Source organism: Ruditapes philippinarum, unplaced genomic scaffold (genome assembly GCF_026571515.1).
Source record: "Ruditapes philippinarum isolate M1 unplaced genomic scaffold, ASM2657151v2 ctg247_1_1_1_1, whole genome shotgun sequence".
Lineage (NCBI taxonomy): Eukaryota > Metazoa > Mollusca > Bivalvia > Venerida > Veneridae > Ruditapes > Ruditapes philippinarum.
This window is the reverse complement of record NW_026852169.1, coordinates 364,045-386,862: the sequence shown is the minus strand read 5'-3', so window position 1 is coordinate 386,862 and position 22,818 is coordinate 364,045. Positions and strand designations below refer to the sequence as shown.

General features: G+C 31.4%; 1 protein-coding gene across 1 annotated transcript; it reads right to left on the bottom strand.

Annotated features, from left to right (window-relative positions):
- Positions 1–4,906: 4,906 nt before the first annotated feature.
- LOC132751303 (protein O-glucosyltransferase 2-like) lies at positions 4,907–21,691 on the bottom strand. The gene is made up of 9 exons (XM_060741469.1): positions 21,346–21,691; positions 16,319–16,524; positions 13,262–13,473; positions 12,516–12,593; positions 11,730–11,902; positions 11,119–11,356; positions 9,568–9,777; positions 8,566–8,655; positions 4,907–7,514 (listed from the first exon to the last, which is right to left on the bottom strand). The coding sequence occupies exons 1-9, from the start codon at positions 21,528–21,530 to the stop codon at positions 7,359–7,361; spliced, it is 1,548 nt and encodes a 515-aa protein (XP_060597452.1). The 5' UTR covers positions 21,531–21,691; the 3' UTR covers positions 4,907–7,358.
- Positions 21,692–22,818: the final 1,127 nt, after the last annotated feature.

Here is a 22,818-nt window from a genome sequence, read left to right as displayed (position 1 = left end):
TTGTGCCTCTTTACTGACCCATGTCCCACTGAATAAAATTCAGCATAATACATGTACACGCACATTCGTGTCAATATTTTCATCTGCATTCGTGTCAAGTTGATTACAAATGATACAGAGAAAAAGAGCGACATACTGAAATGCTTTAAACAATATTTATTTCATTCATTTTTGAATATAGTATTTAATATAAATTGGAATCGGGAATGTTTAGAAAGCTTATATGAAATTCACACCTTTATACTTACTTAAAGAGGAATTTTATTAAGAAACCTATAAAGAATGAAATACATGTATATAATTTTATCAAAGGCAAACATTATGTACTAACTTAGACAAGGTATTCAGAAACTTTTCCACATGCTTTGAATTCTCTATTTGGCAGCGACTTTCCCATATGTTTAATACACTAAAGAGTGAGTGAAAATATTGAAAGTAAGTTTTAATATGCAGAAGGCAAGTTATTCTGAGATTTTACTATTTGCTTATAAGCATAAATGCACTATTACACTAAAAAGTAACAAGATTGATTGCCGCGGACAAGTTTTAGACTACTAATTTGATAATAATTCGTCACACTTTCTGTTAGTTTTTGTTCAATGGCCTGCAAGAGATGACAATATCTTGTTTAGCATGAACAAACAAACAAATCCAAATCCATCGACTGTTTAATTAAGCTAGGTTCCGTTTCATATCACGCAAATCTCTAGATCTCTTAGTTGTCCTTAAAATCATATCATTACGTTGGTTCAGATTTTCACGTTTTCCTAATAGCTTTTGTATTACAATTTTAATATGTATTAATCATGTTAATTTCATCTTGAAATGAACCAATTCCCAAATATTCCATACTTGAATGAAATCGATATCACACGAATTATGACCTAGAGTCATACAGGTTGTGCAACCAACAGCATCATGTTCTCTACAGAAGAAATGAACTATCTGTGATCCATGTTCTAAACATACTTCCGTACAGTTATGTTAGGCTGAGACCAATTTCGTATCTCTTGGCATGCTTTCATTGTCTAGAAGAATATGGTGTTTTGTCGAAGTAGGTTTACAATGGCATTTGTACTAGTCCACGCAAAAATACTCCGTACAGGTTTGACAGAATCCTTTAGCCTCTTTTCACACGGATGGCATTTAACGGTGATTTATATTTGAAGATTGTAATTGCCTCCCACCTGAAACCTCCATTTTGCTTCAATTTATAACACTAAACAAAACGATGTTTTTGTTTGATGAAGAAACACTAAACCTTGTAGAAAATAATAACGTAAACATCACGTAAAGAAATTTAAATCTCCTAGCTGTTATAACCAGTTATTTTTTATAGCCTCCTCCGGTGAATAAAGTGGATTGGAATCATATACATTGGCTTATTTATCACAATAAAATTACATCCTATTGTTATGCCCCCGAAGGACGGCATATTAAAATCGCACCGTCCGTCTGTCTGTCTGTGAGTCCCACTTCATTCATGTCTGACTGTAAATTTGTCATACATTGAGAAATTTTGAAAAAATCTTGGCACAAAAGTCAACCACATCAAGATGATTGGTCGCGTCCAAGAACCACGTCCCTACTTCAAAGGTCATGGTAACACTAACATTTTGAAGTTTCACATTATCACAATTAGAGTTAATAGGTACACACATTCGTGTCCGGACTGTAACTTTGTCATGCATCGTAGGATTTTAAAATAACTTGGCATAAATGTCTACCACATCAAGACGATGTGTCGCGTCCAAGAACCACGTCCCAACCTAAAAGATGAAGGTCACACTTATACATTTTGAAGTTTCACTTTATCACAATTAGTGTTTATACTTTATAGGTACACACATTCGTGTCCGGACTGTAACTTCGAAGGATTTTAAAATAACTTGTCACAAATGTCTACCACATCCAGACGATTTGTCGCGGCTAAGGCTCGTGTACGTCTGTGCGTCCCCACTTACATAACAATCGTGTCCAGACTGTAACTTTCAAGATCAAGGTCACACTAACATTTTGAAGTTTCACTTTATCACAATTAGTGTTTATAGGTACACACATTCGTGTCCGGACTGTAATTTTGTCATGCATTTAGGGATTTTGAAATAACTTGGAACAAATTTCAACCACATCACTACGTTGTGTCGCATCCAAGAACAAGCCCTCTCTTCAAAGGTCAAGGTCACACATTCGGTTTTACGCTGTCACAATTAGAGATTATAGGTAGGCACATTCCTATCTAGACTGTAACTTTTGTCATGTGTCAAAGAATTTTAAAATAACTTGGCATAAATGTCTACCACATCAAGACGATGTGTCGCGTCCAAGAACCACGTCCCAACCTAAAAGATGGAGGTCAGTCAGGTCACACTTATACATTTTGAAGTTTCACTTTATCACAATTAGTGTTTATACTTTATAGGTACACGCATTCGTGTCCGGACTGTAACTTCGAAGGATTTTAAAAAACTTGTCACAAATGTCTACCACATCCAGACGATTTGTCGCGGCTAAGGCTCGTGTACGTCTGTGCGTCCCCACTTACATAACAATCGTGTCCAGACTGTAACTTTCAAGATCAAGGTCACACTAACATTTTGAAGTTTCACTTTATCACAATAAGTGTTTATAGGTACACACATTCGTGTCCGGACTGTAACTTTGTCATGCATTTAGGGATTTTGAAATAACTTGGAACAAATTTCAACCACATAACTACGTTGTGTCGCATCCAAGAACACGCCCTTTCTTCAAAGGTCAAGGTCACACATTCGGTTTTACGCTGTCACAATTAGAGATTATAGGTAGGCACATTCCAGTCTAGACTGTAACTTTTGTCATGTGTCAAGGGATTTTAAAATAACTTGGCATAAATGTCTACTACATCTAGACGATGTGCCGGGTTCAAGACCCATGTCCCTATTTCCAAGGTCAAAGTCACGCTTATACTTTGTAGGATGTACACATTCCTGTCCGAATTGTAACTTTGTTGTTCATGTAAGGATTTTTAAATAACTTGGCACAAGTGTCTACCACATTCAGACAATCTGTCGCGGCTAAGGCCCATATTAAACTACCTTAAAGGTCAAAGTCACACTAATTGCATGGTTGAAGGTATTAAATTGTTTCCAAGCTGTAGCTTTGTAATGCATGGCAGGATTTTAAAATTACTTGGCACAAAAGTCAAACACATCACGGTGATGTGTTTTATTTAGAACCCATGTCCGTTTGTCAAAGGTCAATGTCACACAGTTTGAATGTTTCACATTCCCACAAGTAGAGTTTAAAGGTACACGTATTTGTGTCTGGACTGTAACTTGTTTATGCATGGAAGGATATTTAATTAACGTAGCACATTATGTCTAACACATGTCGTGTACAAGACACATGTCCTTACCTCCAAGGTCACTCTTACAGTTAGAAGGTACTCATTTTCTCAAGAAGAGTTTGAAGATATACATTACTAGTGGCCGGACTGTAACTTTGACATGCATTGAAGAGTTTTAAAATAACTTGGCACTAATGTCTATCACATCAAGACGACGTGTTGTGTGTAGACCCATGTTCCTACCTCCAAGGTCAAAGTCACTCTAATAGTTTGAAGGTACTTATGCTCATAAGAAGAGTTTGAAGGTACAAACTCGTTTCCAAACTGTAATATTGTCATGCATTGAAGGATTTTAAAATAACTTAGCATAAATTTCTACCACATCAAGTTGATGTGTCGCATCCAAGACCTATGTCCCAAGGTGGTAAGTTTGCCATAAATAGCACTTCATTTCACAAGAACAATGTCAAACAATTATTTACTTTTTTCTTTTCATAATAACTTTCTGCAATGCTTAAGAAACCTTTTCTGAGACATTTGTCACTTTTGCGTGCCAGCTCTTGTTTTGATATACCAATCAATGTTTTAATGTAAAATGTATACACTGATCAAACGTAGAATGCAATGCAGTATTTTAAATTTTGCTGTTTGGACTTTTTTTTTAGAAATTCACTTTTCTATATTTAAATCTCACATTTCCTGGATTATTTTTATATTTCTGCGTAGTCAAAATATTTTGCTGTGCTAAAGCTAGACTATGAGATACTTTTGTTCTGGGTTTGAATCTAGCTCCTAGAGACTTATAACCAATGCATACAATGCACAATGTAATGCACAATGTACTCATTGTAAAATTATTTGCATTTATTCTTGTGTTTTGTGATAATTATGGTGGAATAAAGCCTGTTGAATATGTATGAATGTGAAGACTGGTTTGCAAAAGTCTGTTAGATCATCGCTTTATCATGTTTTAAAAAACACAACAAAATACATGACTGCGATGGAAATAAAAATTGGGTTTTGGTAATTAAATCATTTTATTACAAAACACAATTTCACAAATCATTTCTAAAGCAAGGTAATCGTAAGCCATTCTCAATATTATATGATAAAAAAATAAGCTTGATATATCGTAAAAAAATTCTTTATTCAAATTGTCCATAAATTCGTATATTTTAATATTGGCTACAAAAAGAAAACGAAATGTGACTTATATGTAAAACTACTAGAAATATGTCAAAAGGACACTTATGCCCCAACTTGTTTACCTGTCACAAAGGCATCTTAACATACACATACATATGCATATTTCATAAGGTCAAGAGTTTAATGTAAGTAATATAATAGTACTATAACTAATAGTTTCACAAAAATAATCATGACTTGGGGGGAAACTCTATAGTTACTTTTAAGCCAAGAATTTCAAAGTGACCTTGACCTAATGACCTCCAAATTTACAAAGGCCATGTACTTGTCATGGCCAATGCAACCACCAAGAGCATACCCCTAAGATGTTGAGCACACCTGCGGTGGACATGTTGGAAGACAAGGACAAATAAGTAGAGTTAAAATTGAAAGATCCTTTCATTGACCTTTAATTTGATTAACAATAGATCTAACAACAATTGACAAAATTCATAGCTTATTCCTTCTCAAGAATATGATAGAACAAGGACAACAGGACATCACTGTCATGCATATGTACAGACTGTCACACAAATGTATGGACCAGCCCATCACAGTATTCTCTCCACATTTTTAAGTGGGATTTTTAATCTAACACTAATAATGCAATGCACCTGGTGTAAATCTTCCCTGTCCAATAAACTATACATATTTATTGGGATTATCTAACATACTGTATGTAAAGATGTGAAATTATTGAGAATATACTGAAATTCATTAAAATTATTTAAGACTTAATTTAATTTAATTAAATATACTTTTCTAATCCACAGAAGTGTACAGATACATATATAAAATGTTCATCTTTGTAGAAAATGAGAAAAAGACCAAAAGAAGCATAACAATATTTTCACCTTTTTGGCACAAAATCAAACAAAGCATATATTAACTTGAAAATTTAATAATCTCTATATATTGTTTACTTTACCTTGTAGGGAAGTTAAAGATATAATGATCAAAAGAACAACAAAAGCTGTCTAAGGAGCAGTGTGCTACACTTTTCTCAATATATGATATGATAAAAGCAGAGGCACAAATCTGAAAAACTGCTGAAAAGAATTATCTGTCATTGATAGTGCAGAAGTAGAAAAAGGCATCTTTGTGATGGATTTTGAAAAAAATAAGGAAAATAATTAAACAAATATTACCTTGAATTTTATCTGCTGTTAAGAAATGCATTCCAATTTTTACAATGAACAAGTATTCCAAGTTCAAATGAATATCTTTGATATTTTTTTTTTGAGAAATTAACCTTAACATAAAAGTTAAGCAGTTAAAAAAAATACTGAAATTAATCTAAACAAAAAAGTAAACCAGGGCATAAAAAGGTCAATAAATTTGAAAAAAGGTGCATTACTTTGCAAAATATAATTTCTGGATAATAATTTTATTATTATGTCCTTGTGACCTGGCATCATATGTTGATAATGAACAAGTGTTTCAAGTTTGAACTCAATAGCTTTGGTAGTTTCTATGAATGTGGACCTATTACAAGTCACAACGACCTTTGCTTTTAACCACAGACAGAACTCAACAAGGTGTATCCACATATGAAGTTTCAATCTTGTACATTAATAAGTTTTGAAATTATTGACAAGAAACAAAAACGTTCAATAAAGTTCAACAGAAACAAAGGACACTGCGTTAGATGTTGGCACCCTTCTATAAATAACCAATTTTTATAAATATTTAAAGTTAAAAGGAGCATAATTTTTCAAAACTATTGCTTTCACATTTATCATCAACTTCCGTGATATAATTATTTATCAGAGGCCATCCTTAAAAAAATGTTTGTTTGCAGTAACCCGACCCAGAATTTTCAAGGTGGGTAGGTAGGTCGATTTTTTTTTTTTTTATTGAACCGTACTCCCAAATAAACATGGAATTTCAAAATGCTGGACAATATATGCTTTGATAATCTGGTAACAATTAATAAATTGATAACTGAATTCTAATTTAATAAGACCTACATTTTATTTCTTCCATTAACCTTTAAAAGAACAAAAACAAAGCACAAGGCATAATTTTCTGATTCAAAAAAAATTATTTTTATTCAGACCATGAAAAAAAATTTTGAGAAGGGACAAATTTTGTGAGTCGGTCGCGTTACTGCAAACGAACATTTTTTTAAGGATGGCCAGATCATAACCATATAAATCATTATTATAGTTTCATTTCTGTAAAGTTTGGTCAAAAACTACCAAATGAAGAGTTGCCATGTTGTTCTCAAAAGAATTTTTGGATAATGATGATCATCGCACAATAGACCTCAGAAATCTTTAAAGATCCTGTAACACATTTTTTTCATGGTTTCATTTCATAAATATAATGCTCAAATTAAGATTTGTCAATATTGTAAGTTCCAATAAGCATTATTTATAAAAATATTACTGAATTTAACAATTCATGTAAATAAAGGGAGGTAATTAGAAATTTATTTTCTATAAATTCTAAGTCAAATTTTCCAATAATAAATGAATGCATATAATTTATTGATTAAATATAATGTGCACAAATATTTGCAATACACATTTTACATATTCTTGGATGTTTGAGAATTGTTTTATTTGCATAATTATATACATATATAATTTTTTGCAAGTGTGGTATACACACAGTCACAATATCAATCACAAAAACATACAGGATCTTTAAAAGCTTGATTTCTTGTGCTCAGATAAAATAAAAATTTCTATAGACCTTTAAGGCTTTTTGCAATGTAATGTATATGTATAATTCAATATATTTGTATAAAAAATACTGTAACAAAATATGCACCATGACTTTACAACATTGCATAGCTACTTTGATATACTAAATGCATAGTTCTATATTACTATTTTCATCAAAGTTCATCTTTCTTTGACTTAGTTTTGGATTTATTCTTAGAAGGCTGTTCCTTCAATTGACAGTTACAGTTACTATCATCTTTTGGCTGTTCCACTAACTCCCATGAATCATCAGGTTTGGTTGGCGGAGATTTGAATCTTTTGGAATATGTCTGAAACAAAGAAACAATAACCATGGATTTAATATTGTGTAAAATATGAAAGTAGTGACATTTATACCTTCAATTTGACTCTTACCGTGCAAAATATCTTTAATGAACCTGTCCATTATTCAAATTGTACAAAATCTTTAATTGGCACAATTCCAAAATTAGAACTAACTGAACAACGAGCAACACAGACCATAATCAGACAGCACCAATGTGTCGGCTTATCTTGGCCTGCACTGGCCACATGTGTAGATTCAGACATTGCCAACAGGGTAATGGTCAAGATGCACAAAGTTTAAGGTAGACTACTCTGATGTAACCCTCTAAATTTATGCTAGCTACTCTAATGTGACAAAGAGTAAACCCAGACAGCTACTCTCTACAACCCTGACCAGAGTCGAAGTTGTTTATAATGATGTATGTCAACAGATTAAATAATGAACAAAGACAATCTAGTTTAGTTTATGTTTCAAACTTATAAGCTTTATGCCTTAGTAATCTGTGGTGAGGGCACAACTGCGTTATGTAATGATCATTCCAGTTTTTAATGCAAATAACTAAATATTGCTTTTCGAAAATTATTCCTATTCAACTATAGAGAGCACTCCTGTCAATTATATGACAATTAAAATTTCCTCTTTGAAAACTTAAATAATTTAAAATATTTTCAAAGAGAAACACTCAATTCAGCTTTACTGAATGTTTTCCCTCACAGTAAATTAACAAAAGAACTGAAAATTCCAAACATAATAACTCTTATATGTATTTTGTTTTGTTAATGTATAATCTTTCACTTGTAAGGTACATGTGCTACAATAATATACCTCAAGCAATATGTGTAACAGCAGAAGATCCAAGTGAGTACCCAAGTAGTACAACTAATGTCTGTAAACTAGCTGGATGGCCTCCTAACATGTAAGAATCAAAACTCAAAGGTCTTTGAACCACGAGCAAAGAGAGGCAAGGATACAAAATAAGTGACCATGACCACATAGATACCAAGGATCAACATACATCAAATAAGTCAACAAATTAGAATATGATCATTACATACCTCAAATAATTTCACATGATAGCAGAATATATCTTTGGGTAAAAGGTTTTCCAAAACATAGTTTTGTGCATTCCTTGCAATTTCATGTACCTGAAAAAGTTAAAATTAAAACATAACGATATAAATGGATAATGTAAACAGATATTTTTTTAAGGTTATTGAGAGAATATTCAAGAAACAATTTTGATTAAAGTTTTATAAAGCAGAATTCATGTACCACCCAGCTTGCATAGCTCAATCGGTAAGAGCGCAATACTTGTAATCTCGACATTGTGGATTCAATTGCCGGCTGGCCAACTAAAATTACTAATCAGTTTTTCAGATCAAAGTTCCATGTACCACTGCTTAAGCACTTGGCATGCTAAAAAAAGGAGAAGCCTCTGGAATTGGGGCATCTTTCTGTATCTTGCAATATCCTCCATAAATCTTAAATGACTTATACTCTTCTAGAGGACTCGGCCATATGGGCAACCAATGGTGAGTATAAATAAACTCAAATACACACACATTCATGTATCTAACAAGTGTTGTGTCTAGAACCTTCATAGGTTCTGGAATTCAAGATCTTTCATCTCCCCTTAATGTACTAAAATTTGCGAAATAATCATATTCTGCATGAGTTTGGAACTGTCCATGATCAGATTCAGGGATTCCAATATCAAAGTATTTAAGTTCAGCAGGTGACAGTATAAAATATGGTCAGACAGCAGGGTGGTGACAGTTACATTTTTTAACAACACTGTAGTTCAGAGAGTTACTCTTAAGAAAATTCAATGATATTGAAAGGTAGGTAAACAAGTTGAAAGCCTATGTATCACATAGCATTTTTCATCTATGCAGTTAGACCAGGCTCTATAATGTTGGTAGCTCATCTTTTGTATATTTTGATACTGAAATCACTTTATTTTCAAACGTACCATTTCAAATTCAAGTAAGTGTTAATCCATTACAAATTCAGCAGGTAAACACTTAATCATTACATAAGGATTGCATCAAATTTACCTTCTCATCATTTTCCTTTGCCCATTTTATTTTCTCCAGTAGATCGCTGAGATCTCTCTTGAATGGTATGTAGTGCACGTAAGGTTTAAGATCTTTGTAGAAATGTTCGTAGTAGAACGAATCTTGTTTAAGCACTACGGAATCTCCTGCCAGTAAGTAAGGCAATCTGTAAGCAGCTACTGTCCCGTCTATATTAACTTGATATTTATACTGAAAATAGATCAACAATTAGGAATGTTAAATGTACATTTACTATTTATTTATATTAGAAAAGTAGTTAAACTTTGGAATTTTCCTTTGGAATGTTAACTTGATATTTATACTGAAAAATTAAACAACATTTAGGAATGTTCCATTTAAATGTATAAACTGTTATTTATATGGCAAATTAAACAACATTTACAAATCATCCATCTGCTTGTTATTCATATTTGTAAAGTATTTAAACTTAGGATTGTTCTTTCTACCACTGACTTAATATTATATTTTACATACATACTGAAAATTAAACATTAGCAAGTTCGATTTACATTTACTTCTTATTTCTACTGCAATATACCAAATATCTAAGCTCTTGGCATCATAGTTTCTGAGTAGAGATTTTTATAAAATATGTTTCCTAAACAAGTCAATGAAACAAAGGTGACCCAAAGGTAGAGCAATTATTAACCAAAGGGAGATGATTGAAACAAGTTTTGTAAAGGACCACAAGTTGGTACTTCAGAATAAATATCTAAGCTTTAGACATTGTAAATTCTGAGCAGAAGATTTTATATGATTTCATTTTAAAATCAATTTCAGGTTACTGTGACTAGGGCTGTCATTGAATATCGCAATATCAATATATCATCGATATTCATCAATATCGATACAATATTGATACACACTTTCAAATATCGTTACAAGCTAATATTTATTTATTTCTGTTGGTGAATTATACCTCTCAATTTTGCCTAATAAGACAAGTCGCTTTTTTCCAGTTTTCCTTTAATCTTCGTTTTGAAATGTCAGTGACAAAAATAACAGAAAAAAACAAATTTTCTGTTAGTTTATATTATTTTTAATGTCTAATACAGGCATGCATAACACAATGATCCCAATTTATTACACATATTTAAATGTTTTTCATTGTATCTTAACTGTCAAAGTTGATATATCGTGATAGCGTCAATATTTGTCTCTCGATATATTGATACAGAATTTCCCATCAATTTCAGCCCTAACTGTGACCTTGTGCACGCAAAAGACTGGAACCATTTACATATATTTTGTAGAGGACCACTTTAGAATTACTCCTGTGAAAATTCGGTAAAAATCAAATATAGAGAACCGCTTTAGAATTACTCCTGTGAAAATTTGGTAAAAATCTATCTTAAAGTTAAGGAGAAGATATTGTTTAAATAAATACAGGATAAAAAGGACCACACGCAACAGATAGCGTATCACAAAAGCTCACCTCAGCACACTTTATGATAAGGTAAGCCAAAAAGAGGCCATTTTTTCCATAAATGAATATTTGAAAACTAAGAATCATTAAAATTTTTGACAAACCTTAAAGAAATCAAAGAAAGGAATATTGTTCACAAGCTCGCCATATTTCTCTTCATCGTGTTTAAAAAAGAACATTCTCGTCATTTTGGCATGAAGTAAATCAGGATTTTTTCTTGACATCACCACCAGGTCTAACCGTTCCTGCCGACTGTCACGCCCGCGCCAGAATCCAATTTCAGTCTTGTTCACCCATCGGGTTGGACTTTTACCCATTACACTGAATACATCTAAAGATTGCCTGCAATACAGTCAATACATTTTTCATAAATAGATATTTTAATACTGATTTTTAAGATATGTAAAAACAAATTCTATGGAAAAGATATTTTGATACTGATATTTTAAATAGTTAGTGCTCTTCTTGCATAAATGAATCCTTCTGTTTTGGCTATATTTGATTTTTTTCTCATAAAGAAACAGGTTTAAAAAAAAAAAAATTCAACACTTGAGTGTGATGTCATCTGACAGTGAAATTACCTGGATCTTCATTGCAGTCATGCATATTAAAAAATCAAACAATTTTATCCATTAAAGCAGTTTTCTTTCCTGTCAATGTACACCTACATGTACATGCGCAGGTATTTCGCAAGAATAATAAACAGATAAATTACCTTCCTAACATTTCTAAGGTTGCCTCAGTAAGATCATAAGTTGGCATGACAATATCTTGAGATTCATCTGATCCACACCATGAGAATATTGGTAATGGGTTGTCAGTCCGCTTCCTCTTCTCAAGAGGCCAATCTCCGAGATTTACGAAAAATTCAAGATCTGGCAGTTTAACCTAGTAATGTATGAAGTTTTACAATTTCTTTGTCTGGTTAATAAGCTGATTTTGACATAATTTTGGTCATATGTGACAGTCAGTCCACTTGACCAGATTTCCTTAATAAAAGATTTACACTAAACCAGTTATTACCAATCAATTAAAGTCTGCAAGTAAACTTCAAAGAACTGTTTTCCTTTTTCTGCAAGTAACAAACACACTATTAAAGTGATAAGGAGATTCTCCAACTTTAAAACAGAAAAAAAATGTCAGGTGCTTCTCACTGTAATATTGCAAGGAAAATGTTACACACAGTCTATAAAGAATTACTGCTTATCAGTATGGCAGATGATTTGTTTGTTTGTTTCATTTTACGCCTTTTCCCAACAGTATTTCAGTCATATAGGCAGGTAGTTTCCTAGCCATCGTTCCTTGAGAGTTACACCAGTACTAGACTACCTTCCTCCTTGCTAAACTACCAAAGCATCTCCCGGGGATCAAACCAATGCCAGAGAGGTAACTGGATTAGAAGTCATCGACTCTAACCCTTAGACCATGGAGGCAGTGTATGGCAGATGAATAAGTAGATAAGTAGACATTGGATTTATATAGAGACAGATATCATACTAACCTTCTTTGTTAGAGACAACAGGATGGCATCACTAAACATCTTAAAACCAACATGTTGACCATATGTTTTACGATATATCTGAAAAAGAAAACAACCCAAAAAACATAGAGCATTAGAGGGTGTAAAGATATAAATGGCCATAATATACTTACAAAATTTTAAAAATAAGACATTTACTTTGTTTCCATATACTAATGGTCATTTTTGAAATAAGTTTTTTAACAAAAAGTATAGTATTTACAGTCACTTTAGATTTAACAATGATTTCACTCATGTACCAAAAAACATGAGGAATAATAATACACTAAAAACCTGTTAAAATGATCATGCTGGGAACCATGTACTATATAAAGTCAAATATGGGCACTAATAATGTGCAATAAGTAATTAATTTTGGACATGATTTAACAAAAAAAAAATATTAATCAAACAATAGCAGTTTAGAAGGGTGTATCAATTGACAATATATAATCAGTTCAATGAAAACAAACGCTTTTCTTTAGCTTTTGATGTTTAGTCTTCTTCAGAAAAAATTGATGTTTTTAAAATAAATGACAAATGATGCAACGTCCATTTAACTATACGCTAAACAGAACACGCGGAAATAAAAACTTTGTCAAATAAATACAGAATCTTTTTTTTTTTTTCAATTGACAATAGAAACTGAATGTTTATAAAGATTGTTATTCTATACCTTACACTCAGAATATTTTCATTACATAAAAATCTAAAAAAAAAATGATTACCTTATTATCTATTATCTTGTAATAACAAAGACTATGTGCTGTTGATATATTAAATCGTTGTATAGTTTCAGCGGCCGTCTTCTCAAGGTCAACATCTTTAAACAGAGAAAGGTCATTCTTGATCTGTTTGTAGGACGCGGGACATTTCATACTACCGTACCATTGCTGAATATCTGGCTGAGGACAATAACACGTTTCTGGGTATATAAATCCTAAAATACAGAAATATATACTGATTTAAACTACTTCGTTTTGTTTATGCAAATTTATTTTAGTCTGATTGTGTTGGAAAGGTATGAGTATAAGCTTATTGAAACACTCTCGAATATGTTCCTGGGATGGAACCAAACAGTACTAAGCAATGAATGTAAAGTTTCTTGCTCAATGAAACAACGACTTGCCCCTGACAGGGTTTGAACCCATGTGGTCAGCAATTCTTAGTTTACTAGTTGATGCAATAACCACTCGGCCATGCTGCCATTTAAACTACTTGTAATCAGTGGTAGTATTACCTAAATGAACTTACCATATACGCTTGTCATGCTTTGGAATTTAAAAATATATCTCAAAATATATACATGTATACCGGTATATATATATAGAGAGAGAGAGAGTAAGGTCAGACAGCACTGAGATGCAGCCTGATCCAGGTATTTTCTTTCATTATTAGTCTTATCATGGTGTGCTATTGAATTCAGTCAGTACTTATATTGGAAATTTCCCTTAGAATGATGAATGGTTTTGTCCAGATTGAAAGATTCTCGAGTCTATTTAAGATGTTTAACAAGGTGAGAGGTAACCAAGATAATTACAGGGCTGTGCTTTACCAGTATAGTCAGGCTAGCCAGAGCATTTGTGCAGTCTGACCCTATGGACGCTATTCTGTTGATTACACAAATTAAGTATTTTGATACTAATTCTCTTTAAGTACAATATGGACTGTTATTCCATATTCACAACATAGCAAGTCCATTTCATAAATTATTAATCTAAAATATACTTAACAACAATAAATAGTATGAGAGGAACACACGACAACGTCGGAACAAGTTTAAAATTTTATTTAAACCCTACTAGTTTGGGTATTCACTACCATTTTTTTAAGGTATTAAAAATAAAGATATAATTAGTTAACTTCCCAAACAAGTGTTTTTATGAAGATTTGAGTGTACAGTGAATTACTGATACATAACTTTAATTTAATTTTACTTTAAGTTTTATTTTATAAATTGCTGCAATAACATAAATAGAGTTGCACAAAATCAAATCTTTGTATAAAATTAACTATCTTCTATATTATTTATCTAAGGATAAGTGAGGCACTTGAATGAAATTGTTTCAGATTACCTTTGTTTATTTGTTTGATAAGCTAGTTATGCATAAAGTCTTTTTAACTTACAACTTTTCTACATGTACAGGTATTATCTACCAGGGTAAAATGCAAACTCAAATGGCCACAAACCTGGAGTCAGGGGCAAGCTGTTGTTCCCTTCAGCAAGAAATTTCACTAATTGCTAAGAACTGGTTAGTTCCAGGAACGGATTTGAGAGCATTTCAATAAGGTCTTATAGCTTCCTACACAATCAAACAAAAAATAAATTTGTATTATCTAACAAAACTGAAAATTAAAGAAGCTCCACTGAAGTCCAACAACCTAAAGACATGAAATTTGAAAATTTTATATAACAACTGGGGCACTTAAATTGGAAAAAATATGAAAAAGATAATAAAGAAATAATTTTTATATATGTACTGAAAATTAAAATTGAAAATGAACAAACAGTGCGATTCTCAGCCCATTTCAAGTTAGAAGTGTTTATTAAATGCTTATGCTTTTCGTTGCACAACAAACATAACTACTCTGGAAATATGGAGTGAGCAGATGATATGAAATTTTGCACACAAGTTATTGGTATATATCTACATCGAACGAATTACAAATCTAAATGATTCATGTAAAAAAAACCCAATAAAACTCAGTGAAATCTCTTTCAGGGCAAAATATTTAATATATCAAATATAAAATCTTGAAGGATGTTACAAAGTAATAATGTAACAATTTTTTTTAGGTCTAATGAATTGACAGGATATGTTATTAGAAAACATCTGCTTTAGAATACACAACATGAACTTGAAATGTATGAAATATTACAGGTTACAATCCCAACAAATTGCTGTTAACTGTTCATATATTTTCAATGATTATTAAACCTACAGAAGGTTACACAAGTGCTAGCCTTTAAACTTATCTTTGTTTCCCCTCCATGCCAGTTTGGGAAGAGTAAGTATTTGCAGGCAGTTTAATAGGTAGGTAGGTAAGGGAAATATTTTTTTGTTTTCCATAACATTTTTATTGAACATTTTTTTTTTTTATTTATATGGATTTCAAAAATTGTGTTACATGTATGTTTTGACGAGTTCAGAGTTTATATAGAACCGAAGTTTCACAACTTAACAGTATATTTACATGTCAGACAGATATAAACTGTTTGGGAAGCAGTGATTTTTGTGGGTAGGTAGTGGGAGGGGAAACAAACAATATTTTATTTTCAGCCTAGTTGATCATGTGTTTAAGCCCTACTGGCACTGATTTTTGACCTTCTTTAACAAAGGCTTATAAAAAGCCCTTTTCCAGTAGAAAATGTCTTTAAAATCATTCAGTTTTCCTCAAATATCTAAACTTAACACTAGCTTTTTTTACTCCCCAAATTAGCAATATTAATTCTTCCCAAAAATCAAGGGGCTAAAGCCTCTCCAATTTAGTAAGTAAAACCTTTTATTAAAAGCTTTTATTTTGATACAGTCAAAAATCCACTAATTTCCGCATTTAAACAATAACAATATAACAATTCCCTTAGCTCAAAGTCCTAAGCTCAAAACAAGGTCAATTATACACAAATTCAGCAATATAATGGTTCATATCATATTAAATTATGTGACATTTGACTCCTTTCATATCTTATACCAAAATTATCATATTTAAGAACTTTACACTCTTTTTATAAACACATGTAATACTATATCAACTAGTGTAAAAACTTAAAACATATACTTTACCAGGTAGTTCATACGGTGATTGTGCAACATCTTTTCCATTGAATGTGACACTGATTTTCACGTTTTCAAGAGTGCTGAAAATACGGAATCTGACGATGTACATTCCATCTTGTTTGTCGAGTACCTGTAAATATACTCGCACTCTATTCTGACCAGCTGAGCTAAGTGATACTTCAAACGGTTTCTCCCCTATGGATTCTGTTATGCTGAAATATATCATAAATGCATTGTGTAACATGTATTTATAGCGCGGAAAAAAGAATGAAGCGTTGCCTTTTCCGATTTACATTTGCAATTATTTATTAACAAAACTAGTATTATGATAATTAAGGAAAAATATCTACCTGGTTCACCTGTTAAATGGGTCTTCAAGATGTATTTATATGTATACAACAATATTATTGTAAATAATAAAGTATTTTGTTTTGACTGCTTAAAGATTTATATAATAATGAAAGTGTTAGCAGATACAGAACAAAACATTTTTGTTTTTTTTAAACAAAGACTGTTGATACTACGTAGAAAAAAGAATTTCAGAATTTTCTGGCTCATTCAGAGATTTTTTACTTTTTAATTAAATTTATGTCTTTGAAATTGAGAAAATTTAGCACAGTAACCAAAAGGAATAGACATTGTTATGGCATATTTAACAAAACCTTTTAAAACATTCACTTTTTATTTGGATGACAATAAACATGATAATATTATTGTCCTTTTCATAAAAATTCATATCTGCCAAGAATAGTTGAGCTGTTTGGAAAAATCCTCCACAATGTTCAGGAAAGGTATTAAATTGGAAATATTTTAACAGTTTTGTGAATTAGGATCACTTTCATTCCAAAAAATAATTTTATGTATTTTAGTAGCCAAACATTTTCAGTGTTTATCAAATGCTGAAAAATAGCATGTTTAACTGACTGCATGAGTACTTAAATCATTAATACGTAAACTTTTATCTGGAAATGTTACATTGTTTCAGCCCATATTAAGTTATTTCAATCATATAAACATGTACACGTAGACCAAACATAATTATAACGCACAAACACACAAAAAAATCAACATATAATTTGCATTTGTGATATAAAATATCCATGTGATAAGAAATAATTGAACAGCTGCTGTCTTTAAAGTAAAACATATTTAGTTTATATATAAGTCTCATTACCTTTATTTGCTTTGATAATAGAAATGTTTTCTAAAAAGCACTGTCAGACTGTTTATAATTTCAATGTTTTTTAATATAGAATCAGGGCAGCCAGCCTGCATATCTCTGTACAGTCTTTCCAAATTCTATCCCCTTAAACTGACAATGGACAGATCTATTTTTAAAAGCAGGACAAATTCAGCTGGGAGAAGGGTAAAATACACAAAAATTTACTGATTCTTAAATATTTATGAAAGCCCAGTAAATAATGTATTGTCACTTGTCTAAAAACTTTTTTTTGTGTGTTTTTTTTTCTTCAGTCCATTAATTACAATCAGCTTCAACAAGCCTTTTAAAACAGTACATGTCCTGAAGCATTGTTTTTGTACATTAATATTTCTGTTTTGTCCTTTTACTTGACTGGTTATACACTTCCTGATTTATATACATGTATACAACCGTTTTAACTGCATATATTTATTATATAGTATGTCACTTAAGTTATAGGTGATCAAACAAGTGTTTTGATCAATTAATTTAATTAATTGCATGAATTTGTTTATGTAAAATCTGCAATACTTAAAAAATGTGTTTAAACATGATGTTGATACACACAATCATGTGGACAATTTTACAAATATGACCTAAATATAGAGAAAAATCTGATGTTTTTTTTTCTTGATCTGATTTTAACACCAATTCTTCTCTGATTTTTCAAAGATCACTTCATTGTACTTCAAATAATATTAATACAAGATTCAAGCCTTTTTTTTTCAAAAAATCGGATGGGAAACTGCAATATATTAATCATCTGATTTAACAGTTCAAAATAATATCTGAGGGGTAAACCCTTCTTTTATAGTAGGACCCAGCTGTTTACCTTTTACAAATCAATTAAGGTTGTCAGACAAGAATACAGAGTATTGTACACTGGCTCATATATTTGCACAGTCCATTACATAAATTTTATGTTAAAACACCCACCCAATAAAAAATTCTTTAACTTAGTTTTTCCTTACAATTCAATTTACATTTAGATTTTTCTTCCCCTTGTGCAAAAAACCATACATTTTTTGGGTCAATCCTCTATTTGAGAAAAAAAACTGATTTGAGTTCTCAAAATGTTAAGCCCAGGAAACTAAGAGAAAGTGAATGACTATAGGTATATTTTATCTTTATTGTCCTTCTTTATTACATGGTTTATCCCTGTTACTAGGTTGTACTTGAGTGAAAATTTTTATGTACTATCTATTTAGGAGTCACACAAGAATTGCCTATGGATCAATATTATTGGCTTGATTAAGTTATTTTTTAAGTCTAAATTTATTCTCCCCCACCCCAACTTTTTTATATTAATCATTGTAGAGAACAATTATTCAAAGTTAAACTTAAAAATATTCAAGGACTTTTTCAGCAATTCAGTTTATATTGGGAGAAATTATACAACATTAATTTTGTGATATATGACCAATTTTAAATAGTTAAAAACCTATCTTTAATAGAGTCTCCTGCATTCAGCAGATATTGGCAAGAGAAAAATGCATTTCTTTTTATGGTGGGGGTGGGGACAGGGATTAAACATAGGATAAAAATATGAAACATGTACTTTTTAGGAGGAAAATAGCATCAGAATGAAAGTAAATGCATTTAGTGTTCATTTGCTTTATTTTTGAGCAAAAAATCTATTTACATACTAAAACATATCTGCTCAAAATGGAGTAACACTGTCTGACATTAATTCAAATTTTGACAAGTAGACATGAAATTGTTGAAAAGGAGTTGTTTTTGTTGTAGTACAAAGGAGTACTGTTGACATGAAAATATTTTAAGTAAATTTTGGTTGTTTCAATAAATTATACAAAAAATTGTCAGAATGGCCTTAATTAACTTTCTTTTTTACGCAATGAACTATGATATTTTCAATACATAGAATTATTTGTTAATCTAAACCGTTTTGAGAATTTACAAAACAAAGAAAGAATTGTGCCTTAATAAAAACAAACAGAAACATGTCCTGTACCTTACATAAATAGAAACAACAGATCTATGAATTCATTTTTTTTTTCCATTTATTAACTTAAAACAGATGTTTAATAAAGTCTTGAGAAATAGATTTGTTAGCAAAGTACATGAATATCACAAAGAGAGGGCAAGAATGGCTGTGAATTGTTCACCGGTACAAGAGTGTGTTGGAAAAAAGTTTATAAAGTAGTGAACAATTTGATGACTATCCATCTATAACTCATTAAGGTGAATATGTTAAAAGGCTTTTATTTTTAGCTATAGTAACCCCCTAAAAACAGACAACCTAAATTCCTTGTAGCAAGCTTGATAAAGACTTCAAAACCTAAATTTCTAATGATCATTTTGAATATTGTCTTAAAGATACTTCCTCCTTTTTTTTCCTATAAAAGAAATCAACCAGATTTTTTAATCAGACAAACATCTATAGATGCTGTAAAGTTATTATGATGATTTATTGTTTTTTCTCTTAGCTTAAGAGACCCTAAAAGGGCTGACTATGTTTCAGGGAAAGCTTCATAAAGTGCATTCAAACAAGGCTTTAGACCAAGTTTGATTATCATCCTATCAATTTGCTCATGCAAGAAGATGTTTAAAAGTGCTTCTGTTTTGTTTCTTCTTAGCTGAGGTGGCCCTTTAAAGAGAAATTACAGGATGTCAGGTCAACTCATCCTGCAGTCAACAAATTACAATTGTCACTTTTTTGGTCAACTTGTCACTACTTCATGTATATATCAGGCAAGATAAAATGGTTTTCTATGTCAGCAAATGATTTATATTCAAATTGAACTGAAATAGATTATGGCTGTTTTCAGGGCTTTTTTCATAGGTAGGGACAGGGGCCATTCCCTTTCCCTTTAATTTGGGGGAAAAAATACAGAAAAAAAGGAAGAAAAAACTATATGTTTATTTAATAAATTATATGGGAAAACTGCTTGATTTTAAAGATTTATTATGAGGGAGCAACCCCTAAACTGCCCCTGCTTTAGAAGTATTATTGAATTGAAATTGATTAAATTGAATAATTAATAAATTAAAGTGTGTAAATTGATTTGATCTTATAAGTTTTACAAATTTTCAATGACATGAAAACTGGGAAGACTTCAAGCATGCAATCAAGTACAAATAGGCCTCTTTTTTTATTAAAAAATAACAACAATAGAATGACACAAGACTGTGTTACTACATTATAAAATACAGAGAAGATTTCTTTGACAAATTCTAAAAAAATTTCTGAGTACTGTATCATTTTTTTTTAATTTGAAGGCATCAGTACAGTATAATCACCAATCATGTACATCAATATTATGCACTGCTATTTTATGGTTGAAATGAAACAATGTTGTACCACACAGTGGCTAAATACAAAAAGGTGTGATAATGTAACTATGATTAATCAAGAGACTTGAGTTTCTTGTAATTAAATAGCAGGCAAAACAGAAGAAAAAAATAAATAGGTAAATTACTTTCAAGAATATCTTTATAGTACAGGTTTTGGATTTAAGTATTGCAGCAAATTACCATGCAATAATTATAGGTCAAAATTATGAAACTTTTCTGATAATGTACATGTATCAATTATTTGAAATAAAAAGAATTGGAGTTGGGTGTCCAGTTGACAACGGGCAAGTTTACCAAGGGACAAGTTTACCTACATGTATTGACGCAAAACATTTACAGTAGGAGGATCACATATATGCAACATTGAAATTAAGCCAAAATGTTTTGACATACAAAGCTTAATTCAGATAATTTTGTTTAGGTCAGAATCTAGCTTCCACTAAGAAATGATACAGTCAAGGTTTAAATTTATCTTATACCAAAGTAAATAACAACGAAATAAAACAATAAGGCTTACTTATCTCCATTTTCAGAAACTGCCTGAATAAAAAAGTAACGAACTGGAAGGAAAAAATCCGATTCTAGTCCTGGACCCCATACACGGGTTTTCTGCAAATCAAGAACATGTTCGGTCTTCAGTGCAGACGATGTTTCTATACTTATGAGGAATACAAGCAAGCACGCAAACATATAAGTGTACATATTATTTCACGGTATTTTACTAAGTTAACATAAACAGTTATGTCACACATATGCAATTAAATACACGCCCAGTACACTTCACATGTAATGAAAGTTGAAACTACTGCAACAATCAGTATGTTTACATGGCACGATCTGATTATAATTATTTCAACCAATGAGAATAATGTTCTACTTCCTGGTTAAATTTCGTAGGTATTTATTTTCATATGAACTGAGTAGGACACGTACACCACAAGGGAAATATAAATTTTTAACATCTTTTAAAATGCAATACAAAACAATTATTCATTAATTTCCTATTAAACTGCCATTAAGTCGGGTAATTCCTAAAAAATCAGTGGTCACATCACTGCTGTTCTTCACTTGCGGGGACTTCGAGATGACGTGACATATGTGTCTACTTATTATTTGAAATCATCGTAATATAAACTTTATTTCCTCAAAGAGTAATCAATTTCCTAACATTTGGTACCAAGATTTTTATATTTTATGAAAATATGTTAGAGTTATGGAGTTCACATTTTGATGAGTGGTGAAATTGAGCGGCTAGTTGCATAGCTATACTAAATTTATATCATGAATATTATATCTTGTACTACAATCATATACGATGATATGTCTCAAAAAAGAAAAAGCCATGTACAGTAAACTTCACTCATAGCGAACACGGTTATAACGAACTTCCGGTTATAAGGAACAATTTATTTTAGCCCGAATTTGCCCTGCTTTCTTTAATATAAAAATATACGGTTATAGCAAACACGGTTATAAGGAATAATCGCTTATAAAGAACTCATTTCTTAGTCCCAATTTAATTAAAAGTACAGAAAATTACACTTTTATAACAAACTCCAAAATATCGGCTATCTGTAAATAAATCCCGCATTGTCAACTTTCATTTTCATTGGCAGGGATTTAAATCTCTACCGAACGAACCGTATATTGCTGTATGTACTAAAATTAATTTGTATAGCATTACGTAATAATTTTTTATTTAGGATATTTTTAGCATGATTTATTGTCACCAAGATAAAACGTTTTTTCCTTCTATTCTATTATATCTTTTCTTTAATAATTTTGTTCGAGTTTTTTTTTTTTTTTTTTTTTTGATGCGTTTATTTAAGGTCGCCGCCGGAAAGCCCATATGGGCGACCGTACACTCAAGTCGGGTCATCCTCGAGCGTCCCGCCGAGATTTTTCGTCGATTTTTTCCAGCTTTATTGGTGGAGGAAGACCCCAGGTGCCCCTCCGGACATTATTTCAGGCACGAGCGGGCACCTTGGTA

Coding starts and splice junctions, on each gene's coding strand:
- LOC132751303 (XM_060741469.1), bottom strand. CDS start 21,530: ATGTACACTTATATGTTTGCGTGCTTGCTTGTATTCCTCATAAGTATA. Junction 12,594..13,261: donor ACAAGATAATAGATAATAAG/GTAATCATTTTT, acceptor TTTCTTTTTCAG/ATATATCGTAAAACATATGG. Junction 8,656..9,567: donor CAAAGGAAAATGATGAGAAG/GTAAATTTGATG, acceptor TAACTTTTTCAG/GTACATGAAATTGCAAGGAA.